This window comes from Ooceraea biroi, chromosome 10, assembly GCF_003672135.1.
Source record: "Ooceraea biroi isolate clonal line C1 chromosome 10, Obir_v5.4, whole genome shotgun sequence".
NCBI classification, from domain to species: domain Eukaryota; kingdom Metazoa; phylum Arthropoda; class Insecta; order Hymenoptera; family Formicidae; genus Ooceraea; species Ooceraea biroi.
Window position 1 is genome coordinate 5,535,612 of NC_039515.1, and position 15,543 is coordinate 5,551,154.

A 15,543-nucleotide genomic window follows, 5' to 3' on the forward strand; every position below is an offset into this window, starting at 1 on the left:
TTACCATCGCTATAGTGAACTATTTTTTCACTATAGCGATGGTAATTGCAGCTTCGAAAATTCTCTTTATTGCTTGTGCAGGATAAAAAATCCTGTTCCACAAATGAAGTATAGATAGAAAGAAAGCCCGCTCTACAGGACTTTATATTCAAAATGGAAAAGTTAAAAACTTGCATTTGTCTTTTCTAACTTTTTTCCATTTTGAATATAAAATCCTGTAGAGCGGACTTTCTTTCTATCTATACTTCATTTGTGGAAAAGGATTTTTTATTCTGCACAAGCAATAAAGAGAATTTTCGAAACTGCAATTACCATCGCTATAGTGAACAAATAGTTCACTAGTAACTCCAGGATCGCCTTAAGGGGAAGCTGGAGTTGCTAGTGAACTATTTTTTCACTATAGCGATGGTAATTGCAGCTTCGAAAATTATCTTTATTGCTTGTGCAGGATAAAAAATCCTGTTCCACAAATGAAGTATAGATAGAAAGAAAGTCCGCTCTACAGGACTTTATATTCAAAATGGAAAAGTTAAAAACTTGCATTTGTCTTTTCTAACTTTTTTCCATTTTGAATATAAAATCCTGTAGAGCGGACTTTCTTTCTACCTATACTTCATTTGTGGAAAAAGATTTTTTATTCTGCACAAGCAATAAAGAGAATTTTCGAAACTGCAATTACCATCGCTATAGTGAACAAATAGTTCACTAGTAACTCCAGGATCGCCTTAAGGGGAAGCTGGAGTTGCTAGTGAACTATTTTTTCACTGTAGCGATGGTAATTGCAGCTTCGAAAATTCTCTTTATTGCTTGTGCAGGATAAAAAATCCTGTTCCACAAATGAAGTATAGATAGAAAGAAAGTCCGCTCTACAGGACTTTATATTCAAAATGGAAAAGTTAAAAACTTGCATTTGTCTTTTCTAACTTTTTTCCATTTTGAATATAAAATCCTGTAGAGCGGACTTTCTTTCTACCTATACTTCATTTGTGGAAAAGGATTTTTTATTCTACACAAGCAATAAAGAGAATTTTCGAAACTGCAATTACCATCGCTATAGTGAACAAATAGTTCACTAGCAACTCCAGGATCACCTTAACTGTAACGCCTTAAACGTGGACATATGCGTTCCACTTGACGCTCCCAACGCTCGCGGCGTCATTCTATCTTTATTCAATATTCAGTGAGCAATAAAGACAGAATCACTTCAATCACTTCAATGTCCACGTTTGAGGCGTTACAGTTAAAACGCGAGCGTGACCGCTCTCAGGCTTCTCTCTGATAAGACCGTGCATCTGACCGAATTGATAATCGCAAGATCGGTTGACGTTGGCTGCCCGCGCAAGAAGTTACTAACGTTGCTAGTGAACGCGGAACGTCACGTTGGCGAACCTGCGGGCGCACAGACGGCGCAGGCGGCACGGCATCAGCGCGATGGAGGCGAGCGGCGTTTGACGTGAGCCGAGGAGCAGGAAAATACCGAAAATACTCCGACGACAATGGCGGACGAAGAGCTACCAGCGGGTTGGGAGAAACGCCTCAGCAGATCGACCGGTACGTCGTGATCAGCGATTTTCCTGGCGGGCGGCGCACGATCGTCGTAAATCCCGGAATTTTTGCGAAATCGCAGTTTCACCGCCGTGCTTGTCGCGGAATCACGCGTACGGCGTGCGGCCGGCATCTCTCCCGATTCCGACATTCCGCCGATGCGATCAAGTCGGTGCAGTCGAGAGAGTTCGCCCGAGTTCTTTCGTCGCGCACTGGATGCAGTGGTATTTGCCAGGCCGATGAGACTTCCTCGGTTGATACTGGCGAACTCGCGCCGGGGAGAGCCGCTACGGACAGTCCGTCTGCCGCATTTTCTTGAGATTCTGCCGAGAGATATCGGATGATTCATATTTGTTATGAAAGAATGAAGGCAAGAATCCAGATTTATTAAATGGATGAAATTGTTACAGGTCAACACTATTATTTAAATATATATACTAAGGAAAGTCAATGGGATAGGCCCGACAAGCCTGCGGATCCTTCTGGCAATGGCAAGGCAGATGGTCCGGAGGAGGTACAGTGCTCGCATCTGCTCGTCAAACATTCGGGCTCGCGGCGACCTTCGTCCTGGCGAGAGGAGAATATCACTAGGTCAAAGGAAGAAGCTCTCGACCTAGTTAAATGTAAGCCTACAGTGCCACAATTTTTACAATAATTGTTGCTTACTCATTGCTCGCAATCTATAATATCTCTGTTCATTTTGATGCAATACAATACTCCTGTCGACAGCTTATAGAGAACAAATCGCATCCGGCAAGGCAACATTCGCCGAACTCGCTTCCAAGTACAGCGACTGCAGCTCGGCGAAACGCGGCGGAGATCTCGGACCCTTCGGCCGAGGTGCAATGCAGAAGCCTTTCGAGCAAGCTGCATTTGCGTTGAAGATTGGCGAACTGTCTTCGCCGGTGCATACGGATAGTGGAATTCACATCATTCAGCGGACTGCATAAGGCAGCTCAACTCGAAACTAATTGCCGAAACTTCGCGAGAAGTCTCTCTCTCTCTCTCTCTTGTCATTTTTCTCTCTTCGTCCTTTAATCTTACCGATTGTAAAGTCAGGACACTGGGTGTTCCACGAATGTTTTGTGCTGGTTGCCACGATCCATTTATTTTTAGAACAGGATTTCGGTTTGACAATTGAATTGAAGGCATTTCTTTAGGCTTGCACCTATCTTTAGCTTTTGCGTTGACATAACTCCATGCTTTGCGATAAGATAATAGGAAATTAACGATGCAATCGAGTCGCGTGGCGTCGTTAACATTTTCCACACGCTCCTCGATGGATCCAGATATCGTTATCTTACCGCAAGGCGTAACAGTTGCATAATAATGTTAAATGTGTCTTCCGATCCGATGCGTGTGTGGAAATGGAAATGTCGGTTATGCAACATTATTGCTCAATAACCTTGTCATTGAGCGGAATATTTTTAGCAGAACGATGTGTGTGTTATGATTGTAATACTAATTGGCTAATTTTCCTTATCATATTTATAGCGAAATCAGATCTTGTCATGATTTCTAACTTATCTGTGCTGAATTATGCGCCGAAGATGAATTTAACATTTGTTTGAATTGACGTGTAAAATTTATCGCATTACGTTGAGAAAAATCGCAGCTTATAAGCTAAACGTAGTTTTTATGGAAAGTTTTAAACGCATTGACAAACGATACTTTGATTCCAATAGTTAAACCTTGGAACTTTGAAATAATGAGTCTGATTTCTACCTTACTTTTTAGTAGCTTCTTATTCCTTTCATATTTATGATGTGATATTCCAGGGTTCCAAGGCATTTTCCTTTAGAGAATTGCATTTGGAGAATCGCAGCTCTACATGCAACATCTAACGAGAAGATCATTGATGGCTAAAAATATGTACGATTCAGGATGAATTGCATACTTTTGAAGACATTTCGAGCGTCCGCAATCGGAGCGTCACGCGAATGTATCGTCGGCAACACTGGTAAATACTGTGAAATAAAAAGATCCGCTCTTTCAAATCAGGAATCTGTGTGAGCATGAGGCTAACGAATTAAATAATAAATTGAATGCTTTCATCCACAAACACGTTTCCTGGACAAAAACTTTGTAGAAAATACAGATTGTTTGGAGATGATTGCGTTTGGAAATAGATAATTTGTGCGTAATTTGTACAATGTTGTGTTATGAAAGAATATTCGTAATACGTCAGACTGGCACGAAATGTAAGTTGAAATGGTCTTAGCTAATCAGTTTTAGCTACGTTACACAAGTCATAAATTAATGTATTATGTGTGAATTTACTATACTTACCATTAAAGTTCCACGAGGTGATTTATGTTTAAGTAAATGTATGTGGTAAAGGGCGTAACGTATACATATGTTCGACTTTTACTCGAGATTTCAATTGCAACGTTGAAATTGCTCGCAATTTTACACGGTAGCTAGACTTGAACCAACTATTTTATCTCTATCACCTTTTCCTCTTTACTAGTGATTTTCAAACGGACGGATAATTAGAGCGTTGAGTTGTACATAGGACGAATATAAATCGCAAGAAAATATCTGCAGCTTGTTTTCGTGAGATTTCTGCATAATTCAAATTGCTTGAATAATGTCTTTCAATTTCTGATCAAACTGAAGTTTTAATCCTATAAAAGGGGCGGTATATACTCGTATATATCATCGCGGCCCGTCTAGATAGGAGCGTGCAATTGCAATAGACTAAATTTTTATGAATCTCGTTTAATCATCTTATTTTTTACACGAAAAAGGCAGAAAATACCTAAAATGCTGTGTAATAACGGAACATGATTGCTTGGATGCGATTACATACAGAAGGCAGAATTCAAATTTTAGCATAATTTGAAGAATGCTCTAGTTCCTTTAGCGTATAAGAATTGTCTTCGAAAAATGTCAGCTACAATGTTAAAATGTGAAAGAATCAAGGATATGCAATTCGCGATACGTTATTGCGGAGCAAATTGCGTCGAACAAGTCGTAAATCACTATTAATTATGCTCGATTCCATCGTTCGCATTTACTCGTCGTTAGGAAATAAATGTTACCGTTGACGTTAATTAAACGATCAGTTCGCGTTCGAAGCAGGCACAATCAGGTCATAGGAAGGTTGAAAGACTTGTAAGCTTTCGAGTTAGCAGGTAGTTATACATTAATTATTATTAATCGCTATTGTTTATCTTAATGATTTGAATTTGTATTCTCCTGATTGTGGACTCTTTGAGTTTAAGGGGGGAGTCTGCTTTAGAACGTTGAAAATAAGGTATAATTTTACGAATTTTTTTGGAGAAACTATACAGCGGATCATTATAAAACTTTGATGCATTTATTAGTACATGTTTAAAGATAAAAAAATTATTTTTTGATTTGAATATATCGCCTGTAGAGGTCGTCCTGGAGGCATCTTAGTGCAGCCGGCATTGCAAATTGGTGAGCATTCTCCTGCCTCCAAATTTCATCCAAACTGAAAAATTGAAATATTTTCTCGTTATTTATGAATTCCCATCGTCGATGAACCTTTAATATTCATAAAAACATTAAGTTAAACAATTATTTTTGCATGAAAAAGTTCAAAAACTTTGCCTAAAAATCGTACTTTTGTGTTCCAAGCTCCACCATTTTGGCACTTTTCAACTTGTTTCTTCTCTCTTTGGTTCATCGACGATGGGAATTCATAAATAACGAGAAGATATTTCAATTTTTCAGTTTAGACGAAATTTGGAGGCAGGAGAATGCTCACCAATTTGCAACGCCGGCGACGCGGCTGCACTAAGATTTCTCCAGGACGACCTCTACAAGCGATATATTCAAATAAAAAAATAATTTTTTTTATCTTTAAACATGTACTAATAAATGCATCAAAGTTTTATAATGATCCGCTGTATAGTTTCTCCAAAAACAATTCGTAAAATATACCTTATTTTCAGCGTTCTAAAGCAGGCTCCCCCCTTAATGACGAAGATTCGAGTTTAGAAACGAAGAAGCAATTTCCAAATGATATTATTCGAAGATGCGTTATTTTGTTAATCAGTGTGTATTCGTCAATTTGCCTCTATCGATGAACTCGAAACACGTATTAAATAACATTGAAAAGCAAAGTGCGCGCGTTATACGTTTCCGCCCTTAAACTCTTTCAGCTCGACTGCTGAAACGTAAGTAGAATCAATTAAAAGCGTCATCCAGAAATCTCTTTTATTTTTTCTATTTGTTTCTCAGATAATCACGTCGTATATTAATTAGAGCAATTAGATGTATAATGAGGCGTAGTAAATTATTTTCATTGATATTCCAAGAGCTTATCGATTAATATTCAAAGTGGCAGTTAAGGATAATTGCGTCATTCTAACGCCATTGGCTCGATTCTAAGCAAAGTTGCTTCTCTTGTCACACACTATAATTATTCGCGCAAATGTTAGCAACGCCGAGCAACGTATCGAATTTATAATTATTCATACAAATGTTGGCAACGTATCGAATTTACAATTGCAATTTACAAATGTTCGGCACGTGTAGCCGTTCCGCATTTTTCGCGTTTTCCACCTGTAAAAAGTGGGTATCGTATGTAAATGTACATCTGATATGCCAAACAGACTCCAGCGCGCGATCATCGCATATCGCATATCGCATATTGAGTGTTTTGCGGACTCGTGACGAAACGCGCTTGTCCAACTCGAGTGTGTAGCATGAATTGGCGTTCGGAAAAATAGCGAAGTTTACGAAGCTCGTTATCAAGCATGGTACTCAAATATCATGAATTTTGTAGCGATTGTTGATTAACTATGTTGTATATCAAACGAGACAATTAACTGCTTTGTCCAAGCCAAACAGATAATTAGTCATTTTCATTCATCGATGTTCGATATTCGTCGCCGCGCCGCGCCAAGCGCGAATTGATGTGAAGTTGCATGCGCTTCCTTTCTATTATCTTTTTTTATTAGACAGAGAAAGCTATATTACATCTGCTTTTCATCCTTTTCTATTTGATATTCATTGCAATAGTTCGGTCTATTTCTTACTATGTCTATGATTAAAAGTAAACTACGCGTACCAAATGAACGTTGGCGATATACCGCGCAACGCGGGCGCGACCGCCATGTTGGTTTCGTGCCGCAGCTCGCGCGTCGCGTAACCGTTCTGTGTTTTTCACGTTTTTCACTCGTGAACAGTGTGATCGGGACGCGAAAATACGTCGGGAGTGTCGAGCGAAGTATCACGCGATCGAGGTGTGACGGGTTAATTATGTGCCTCCTGCAATAAGTCACGTTTTTTCTCGATATTTATATCAGTGATCCAGGCTCAGCCGGAGCGGCAACAGCGAAATTCAAATGACCACGGTGGAACGAGTGCAGCGTGCAGCACGAGGGTGCATGAGTAAGGAAATCTGTTTATCACGTTGCTATGACTTAATTTACGTGTTTTATTTATGTGATTAAATATTGATTGCATGCGTTCTCTCAATACCCATACAGCACGAAAAGATTGCATATATGTTGCAGGAATCTTCCACCGCAACGTAGCAACATTGCACATTCACTGCGAAATGTTTCTGCAGCATTGCTATGGGATTGCAGGAATGTGAAAATGTTCGTTTTTCGGAACATTGCAACGAAACGTCATAATAATATTGCAATGTAATGAATTTGCAATAATTATAATTATTCATTATTTAATTTAAATATTTTTATTTATATAACTTCAATATTTTTATTTATTAACATAAATAGACAATTATATGTAATATAACAATAGTAATAAAAAATGAAATAAACATTTTCTCTATTTTTGTTATAAAAAAGTAACTTCTTTATAAAAAAAAACTTAAAAATCCTCTTCTTGAGATATTATTTTTCCTTTAATTATGTTAAAATATTTTTCCTTTAATTAAATAATTGAATCTTCTTCGTTTTTGTTTGTATGTTGCCTGTAAAAATAAAATAGGAATTAAAATTCATATATTAGCATAAAATTACATAAAAATATACATACTGCAAGTATGTATAGAATTATATGTAAAATGACATACTTTGATCTCTCAATCCTAACCGGAGCTTGAGCAAGCCACTTGGAAATGCATTCAGTAATTTCTGCATCAGTGGCATGATTGTGTATTTCACGAACAGCTTCTATAACAGAAAAAGTTATTAAAAATATTACAACTATTAATATGCAGGTTTCTAATGAATTTCCATAATTTTGAGGTTATAGTGATATAAACCGTGAGATAGGCAATAGAGTGATTCTCTATTATAATTAATTAATAGATACAAGATTTTAACAGCACACAAGTGCTATAATGAGACATAATATTATAAAAAAGTACTTACCTTTTTCTTTTACGTAACTACTTTCTTTTAGAATGATGCTCGCGTCGTACAACCACCATGTTCTTTAGATAGTCGAAAGAGACAAACACCGCATACGCATATTACCGAGTTCAGACTCTGGTCATCATATATCATCGGTCGAATAGATTTGGACGAATCTCGTTAGGATAGGAAGACTCCAATGTTTTAATAAAATGAATTATAATTAATAGTAATTAATTACAAATTTTGATTGTGCAATGTTTCCGAAATATTAATGTCATGTTGCTACAAGTGTGCTGGCATTTTGCGGATATATATCTCTGCAATGTCTTTGTACTGTTGCATTGCAATTTGCAACGTTGCTGCAATGTTGGTGCAAGCTTCTGTGCTGTATGGGTATATCCATTATTTTTCTCTTTGATATTTTTGGTGTTGGTTAGGTTTGAAAAGATGCGACAAATTTGGAGGTCCTTCATATACATACACTTATATTATTTCTTAAGTTTCTCGAGATTAACAAATGCAGCATTTGCAATAATTTTTCCATCACTTTTCATCCAAATGTTATATACGTATAGGTATATTAATCCGCGACCTCTTTATAAAATGGCTGGCATTAAGCGCGAAAGGATTGAAGTGGTCGTGTTATCTTGATCAAGAGTAATGCGCGGTACGCTGATTACTCGAGTGATTCCACCGCGTACGCACCTACGCAATGTGTAATAACACTGGATTACATGTCATCGCGCCGATGAAGCCCACATTATACTTGCATACTTGAAGCGGGAAACGCAATATAAGTTTGCGTATATTTTGCGCACGAATATAATATAATAATCCTGATATTCATATTATATTCGTCACTGTAAATGGCTATTTTATTACGATACTACCATTATCATTATTCAATAAAATATCGGCGTGCCAAAAGAAAAAATCCTTAACCATTTGCTTCAGGAATTCAACAAAAGAAATCTTACTCTTTGCCTTGCTAACTCTGATTTAATTAAATCTTTTTTTGTCCACGCGTGAGAGAGGGAGTGGGGCGCGATTATCATATATTTTATGTATATTCCCTTAAAGGGACTGAAGATGATGATTAATATACGTGATTAAGTGGAATTGCGAATACGACGCGAACGCAACCGTGTATTACGTCAAACGAGTCCCCAGGTCGCTCGAGCATGTGTTGATATGCGCGATTATATAATAATTTGGCGCAAATTTCGCGCTCGGCGTTCCCAGCTGAGGGGCCCCTGAATGGCGGATTTCCTCCGACTATGGGGCGATATGATCAATGCGCGAAGCGTTACTGCGCGACCATTAACGATTAATCCGATAATTGTGACCTTAAAGGAGTCCATTTATCAAAATAAAGAGACAGGTTGGGCCACGTCAGGCGACGGCCGACGAGGCCTACCTCCAGATAACTCCCTGCGGCACTCTTCTGGCGAACGCAACTTGAGCGACTGCTCTCTCAATTATAGAAGGTACCTTTCTAAATATCTCTTAAAATATCTCTATCGTTTGAATATCTCTTTTAAATCTATTTTCATATTCTGTGACGACTCTCGACTACTCTCTCAATTATAGAAGGTACCTTTCTAAATATCTCTTAAAATGTCTCTATCGTTTAAATATCTCCTTTAGATTTCTTTTTATATTCTGTGACTGCTCTCGACTGTTCTCTCAATTATAGAAGGTACCTTTCTGAATATCTCTGTAAATATCTCTATCGTTTGAATATCTCTTTTAAATCTATTTTCATATTCTGTGACGACTCTCGACTACTCTCTCAATTATAGAAGGTACCTTTCTAAATATCTCTTAAAATGTCTCTATCGTTTAAATATCTCCTTTAGATTTCTTTTTATATTCTGTGACTGCTCTCGACATCTCTCAATTATAGAAGGTACCTTTCTAAATATCTCTTAAATTCTCTATCGTTTAATATCTTTTAATTTTTTTATATTCTGTGACGCTCTCGACTACTCTCTCAATTATAGAAGGTACCTTTCTAAATATCTCTTAAAATGTCTCTATCGTTTAAATATCTCCTTTAGATTTCTTTTTATATTCTGTGACTGCTCTCGACTGCTCTCTCAATTATAGAAGGTACCTTTCTAAATATCTCTTAAAATATCTCTATCGTTTGAATATCTCTTTTAAATTTATTTTCATATTCTGTGACGACTCTCGACTACTCTCTCAATTATAGAAGGTACCTTTCTAAATATCTCTTAAAATGTCTCTATCGTTTAAATATCTCCTTTAGATTTCTTTTTATATTCTGTGACTGCTCTCGACTGCTCTCTCAATTATAGAAGGTACCTTTCTAAATATCTCTTAAAATGTCTCTATCGTTTAAATATCTCCTTTAGATTTCTTTTTATATTCTGTGACTGCTCTCGACTGTTCTCTCAATTATAGAAGGTACCTTTCTGAATATCTCTGTAAATATCTCTATCGTTTGAATATCTCTTTTAAATCTATTTTCATATTCTGTGACGACTCTCGACTACTCTCTCAATTATAGAAGGTACCTTTCTCAATATCTCTTAAACTGTCTCTATCGTTTAAATATCTCCTTTAGATTTCTTTTTATATTCTGTGACTGCTCTCGACTACTCTCTCAATTATAGAAGGTACCTTTCTAAATATCTCTTAAAATGTCTCTATCGTTTAAATATCTCCTTTAGATTTCTTTTTATATTCTGTGACTGCTCTCGACTGCTCTCTCAATTATAGAAGGTACCTTTCTAAATATCTCTTAAAATATCTCTATCGTTTGAATATCTCTTTTAAATCTATTTTCATATTCTGTGACGACTCTCGACTACTCTCTCAATTATAGAAGGTACCTTTCTAAATATCTCTTAAAATGTCTCTATCGTTTAAATATCTCCTTTAGATTTCTTTTTATATTCTGTGACTGCTCTCGACTGTTCTCTCAATTATAGAAGGTACCTTTCTGAATATCTCTGTAAATATCTCTATCGTTTGAATATCTCTTTTAAATCTATTTTCATATTCTGTGACGACTCTCGACTACTCTCTCAATTATAGAAGGTACCTTTCTAAATATCTCTTAAAATGTCTCTATCGTTTAAATATCTCCTTTAGATTTCTTTTTATATTCTGTGATTGCTCTCGACTGTTCTCTCAATTATAGAAGGTACCTTTCTAAATATCTCTTAAAATATCTCTATCGTTTGAATATCTCTTTTAAATTTATTTTCATATTCTGTGACGACTCTCGACTACTCTCTCAATTATAGAAGGTACCTTTCTAAATATCTCTTAAAATGTCTCTATCGTTTAAATATCTCCTTTAGATTTCTTTTTATATTCTGTGACTGCTCTCGACTGCTCTCTCAATTATAGAAGGTACCTTTCTAAATATCTCTTAAAATATCTCTATCGTTTGAATATCTCTTTTAAATCTATTTTCATATTCTGTGACGACTCTCGACTACTCTCTCAATTATAGAAGGTACCTTTCTAAATATCTCTTAAAATGTCTCTATCGTTTAAATATCTCCTTTAGATTTCTTTTTATATTCTGTGACTGCTCTCGACTGCTCTCTCAATTATAGAAGGTACCTTTCTAAATATCTCTTAAAATATCTCTATCGTTTGAATATCTCTTTTAAATCTATTTTCATATTCTGTGACGACTCTCGACTACTCTCTCAATTATAGAAGGTACCTTTCTGAATATCTCTTAAAATATCTCTATCGTTTGAATATCTCTTTTAAATCTATTTTCATATTCTGTGACGACTCTCGACTACTCTCTCAATTATAGAAGGTACCTTTCTAAATATCTCTTAAAGTGTCTCTATCGTTTAAATATCTCCTTTAGATTTCTTTTTATATTCTGTGACTGCTCTCGACTACTCTCTCAATTATAGAAGGTACCTTTCTAAATATCTCTTAAAATGTCTCTATCGTTTAAATATCTCCTTTAGATTTCTTTTTATATTCTGTGACTGCTCTCGACTGCTCTCTCAATTATAGAAGGTACCTTTCTAAATATCTCTTAAAATATCTCTATCGTTTGAATATCTCTTTTAAATTTATTTTCATATTCTGTGACGACTCTCGACTACTCTCTCAATTATAGAAGGTACCTTTCTAAATATCTCTTAAAATGTCTCTATCGTTTAAATATCTCCTTTAGATTTCTTTTTATATTCTGTGACTGCTCTCGACTGTTCTCTCAATTATAGAAGGTACCTTTCTAAATATCTCTTAAAATATCTCTATCGTTTGAATATCTCTTTTAAATTTATTTTCATATTCTGTGACGACTCTCGACTACTCTCTCAATTATAGAAGGTACCTTTCTAAATATCTCTTAAAATGTCTCTATCGTTTAAATATCTCCTTTAGATTTCTTTTTATATTCTGTGACTGCTCTCGACTGTTCTCTCAATTATAGAAGGTACCTTTCTGAATATCTCTGTAAATATCTCTATCGTTTGAATATCTCTTTTAAATCTATTTTCATATTCTGTGACGACTCTCGACTACTCTCTCAATTATAGAAGGTACCTTTCTAAATATCTCTTAAAATGTCTCTATCGTTTAAATATCTCCTTTAGATTTCTTTTTATATTCTGTGATTGCTCTCGACTGTTCTCTCAATTATAGAAGGTACCTTTCTAAATATCTCTTAAAATATCTCTATCGTTTGAATATCTCTTTTAAATTTATTTTCATATTCTGTGACGACTCTCGACTACTCTCTCAATTATAGAAGGTACCTTTCTAAATATCTCTTAAAATGTCTCTATCGTTTAAATATCTCCTTTAGATTTCTTTTTATATTCTGTGACTGCTCTCGACTGCTCTCTCAATTATAGAAGGTACCTTTCTAAATATCTCTTAAAATATCTCTATCGTTTGAATATCTCTTTTAAATCTATTTTCATATTCTGTGACGACTCTCGACTACTCTCTCAATTATAGAAGGTACCTTTCTAAATATCTCTTAAAATGTCTCTATCGTTTAAATATCTCCTTTAGATTTCTTTTTATATTCTGTGACTGCTCTCGACTGTTCTCTCAATTATAGAAGGTACCTTTCTGAATATCTCTGTATATTCTGTATCTCTATCTCTCTCTATCTTTAATATCTTTAATCTTTTTCATATTCTGTGACGACTCTCGACTACTCTCTCAATTATAGAAGGTACCTTTCTAAATATCTCTTAAAATGTCTCTATCGTTTAAATATCTCCTTTAGATTTCTTTTTATATTCTGTGATTGCTCTCGACTGTTCTCTCAATTATAGAAGGTACCTTTCTAAATATCTCTTAAAATATCTCTATCGTTTGAATATCTCTTTTAAATCTATTTTCATATTCTGTGACGACTCTCGACTACTCTCTCAATTATAGAAGGTACCTTTCTAAATATCTCTTAAAATGTCTCTATCGTTTAAATATCTCCTTTAGATTTCTTTTTATATTCTGTGACTGCTCTCGACTGCTCTCTCAATTATAGAAGGTACCTTTCTAAATATCTCTTAAAATATCTCTATCGTTTGAATATCTCTTTTAAATCTATTTTCATATTCTGTGACGACTCTCGACTACTCTCTCAATTATAGAAGGTACCTTTCTAATATCTCTTAAAATATCTCTATCGTTTGAATATCTCTTTTAAATCTATTTTCATATTCTGTGACGACTCTCGACTACTCTCTCAATTATAGAAGTACCTTTCTAAATATCTCTTAAGTGTCTCTATCGTTTAAATATCTCCTTTAGATTTCTTTTTATATTCTGTGACTGCTCTCGACTACTCTCTCAATTATAGAAGGTACCTTTCTAAATATCTCTTAAAATGTCTCTATCGTTTAAATATCTCCTTTAGATTTCTTTTTATATTCTGTGACTGCTCTCGACTGCTCTCTCAATTATAGAAGGTACCTTTCTAAATATCTCTTAAAATATCTCTATCGTTTGAATATCTCTTTTAAATTATTTTCATATTCTGTGACGACTCTCGACTACTCTCTCAATTATAGAAGGTACCTTTCTAAATATCTCTTAAAATGTCTCTATCGTTTAAATATCTCCTTTAGATTTCTTTTTATATTCTGTGACTGCTCTCGACTGTTCTCTCAATTATAGAAGGTACCTTTCTAAATATCTCTTAAAATATCTCTATCGTTTGAATATCTCTTTTAAATCTATTTTCATATTCTGTGACGACTCTCGACTACTCTCTCAATTATAGAAGGTACCTTTCTAAATATCTCTTAAAATGTCTCTATCGTTTAAATATCTCCTTTAGATTTCTTTTTATATTCTGTGACTGCTCTCGACTGTTCTCTCAATTATAGAAGGTACCTTTCTGAATATCTCTGTAAATATCTCTATCGTTTGAATATCTCTTTTAAATCTATTTTCATATTCTGTGACGACTCTCGACTACTCTCTCAATTATAGAAAGTACCTTTCTAAATATCTCTTAAAATGTCTCTATCGTTTAAATATCTCCTTTAGATTTCTTTTTATATTCTGTGACTGCTCTCGACTGTTCTCTCAATTATAGAAGGTACCTTTCTGAATATCTCTGTAAATATCTCTATCGTTTGAATATCTCTTTTAAATCTATTTTCATATTCTGTGACGACTCTCGACTACTCTCTCAATTATAGAAGGTACCTTTCTAAATATCTCTTAAAATATCTCTATCGTTTGAATATCTCTTTTAAATCTATTTTCATATTCTGTAACGACTCTCGACTATTCTCTCAATTATAGAAAGTACCTTTCTAAATATCTCTTAAAATGTCTCTATCGTTTAAATATCTCTTTATATCTTTTTATATTCTGTGACTGCTCTCGACTGTTCTCTCAATTATAGAAGGTACCTTTCTCAATATCTCTTAAAATGTCTCTATCGTTTAAATATCTCTTTCAAATCTCTTTTTGTATTCTGCGCACGAAACTACATAAGAGTTTCAATTTTCGGAACGGCTACGTGAGGAGGGTGAAGATAGTTATGGTGCCGTATCTGGTTGAACTTGCTCCGCAGCTTGCGACGTAAAAGTTTCCAGAGGCACGCCATCCCGACATGAGTACAGCGGAAACTGCGCTCGCATTACTCGCGCGCGTGCATCTCCGCGTTAGGATGCGTATCACCGCGCGACCCTGACGGGGCTATTTAGCGATCAGCGGTTGCGCAACCTCCAATTTTTCGTCCGCACGACCATGCCACGAACGGCTGTTCACAAATTGGTCACGACATCCGAACCTGTGGAAATTCGTAGCACGCAATGATTCTGCAAATGAATCCGGTCCAGTAAATTAACTTCCCTTCCCTGTCATTCTTCATGTTTTTTTTATGTTTCATGATTCATATTATGACATCGTTACACAAAGTGTCCTCATTTTATAGCGCATTTTGTTGGTCAAAGACATTTCTAATGAATTGGAGACAGTTTCGTATCTCAGCATTATCGAATACATGCAAAAAAAGAAGCGCGCGTGCAACGCAAGAATGTGCTTTTCTTTGTTTGCACCTAAAATATGCGGTTCTTTTCCTGTACGGAATTTTCCTCGAACAATCGTGATGAGCGAGCTCCCCTCATATTGATATATGAGGTCCCGGTTCACCTTGAAGGATAAAAAGCTAGATTTTGCGGTAACGATCACACGGATGTTCAGCTTAGATGTT

The 15,543-nt window shown here is 35.6% G+C and overlaps 1 protein-coding gene and 1 long non-coding RNA gene across 2 annotated transcripts; one reads left to right on the plus strand and one right to left on the minus strand.

The window, feature by feature from the left end:
• The first annotated feature begins 1,394 nt into the window (after positions 1 to 1,394).
• LOC105277256 (putative peptidyl-prolyl cis-trans isomerase dodo) lies at positions 1,395 to 4,085 on the plus strand. Its single transcript, XM_011335500.3, has 3 exons — positions 1,395 to 1,551; positions 1,956 to 2,168; positions 2,275 to 4,085. Exons 1-3 carry the CDS (start codon positions 1,497 to 1,499, stop codon positions 2,493 to 2,495), a joined length of 489 nt encoding a protein of 162 aa, XP_011333802.1. The 5' UTR covers positions 1,395 to 1,496; the 3' UTR covers positions 2,496 to 4,085.
• Positions 4,086 to 10,138: 6,053 nt separating this feature from the next.
• On the minus strand, positions 10,139 to 14,672 carry LOC113562832. The gene is made up of 2 exons (XR_003407192.1): positions 14,529 to 14,672; positions 10,139 to 12,934 (listed from the first exon to the last, which is right to left on the minus strand). It is a non-coding gene; the product is annotated as an uncharacterized LOC113562832 (long non-coding RNA).
• Between the last annotated feature and the right edge of the window lie 871 nt (positions 14,673 to 15,543).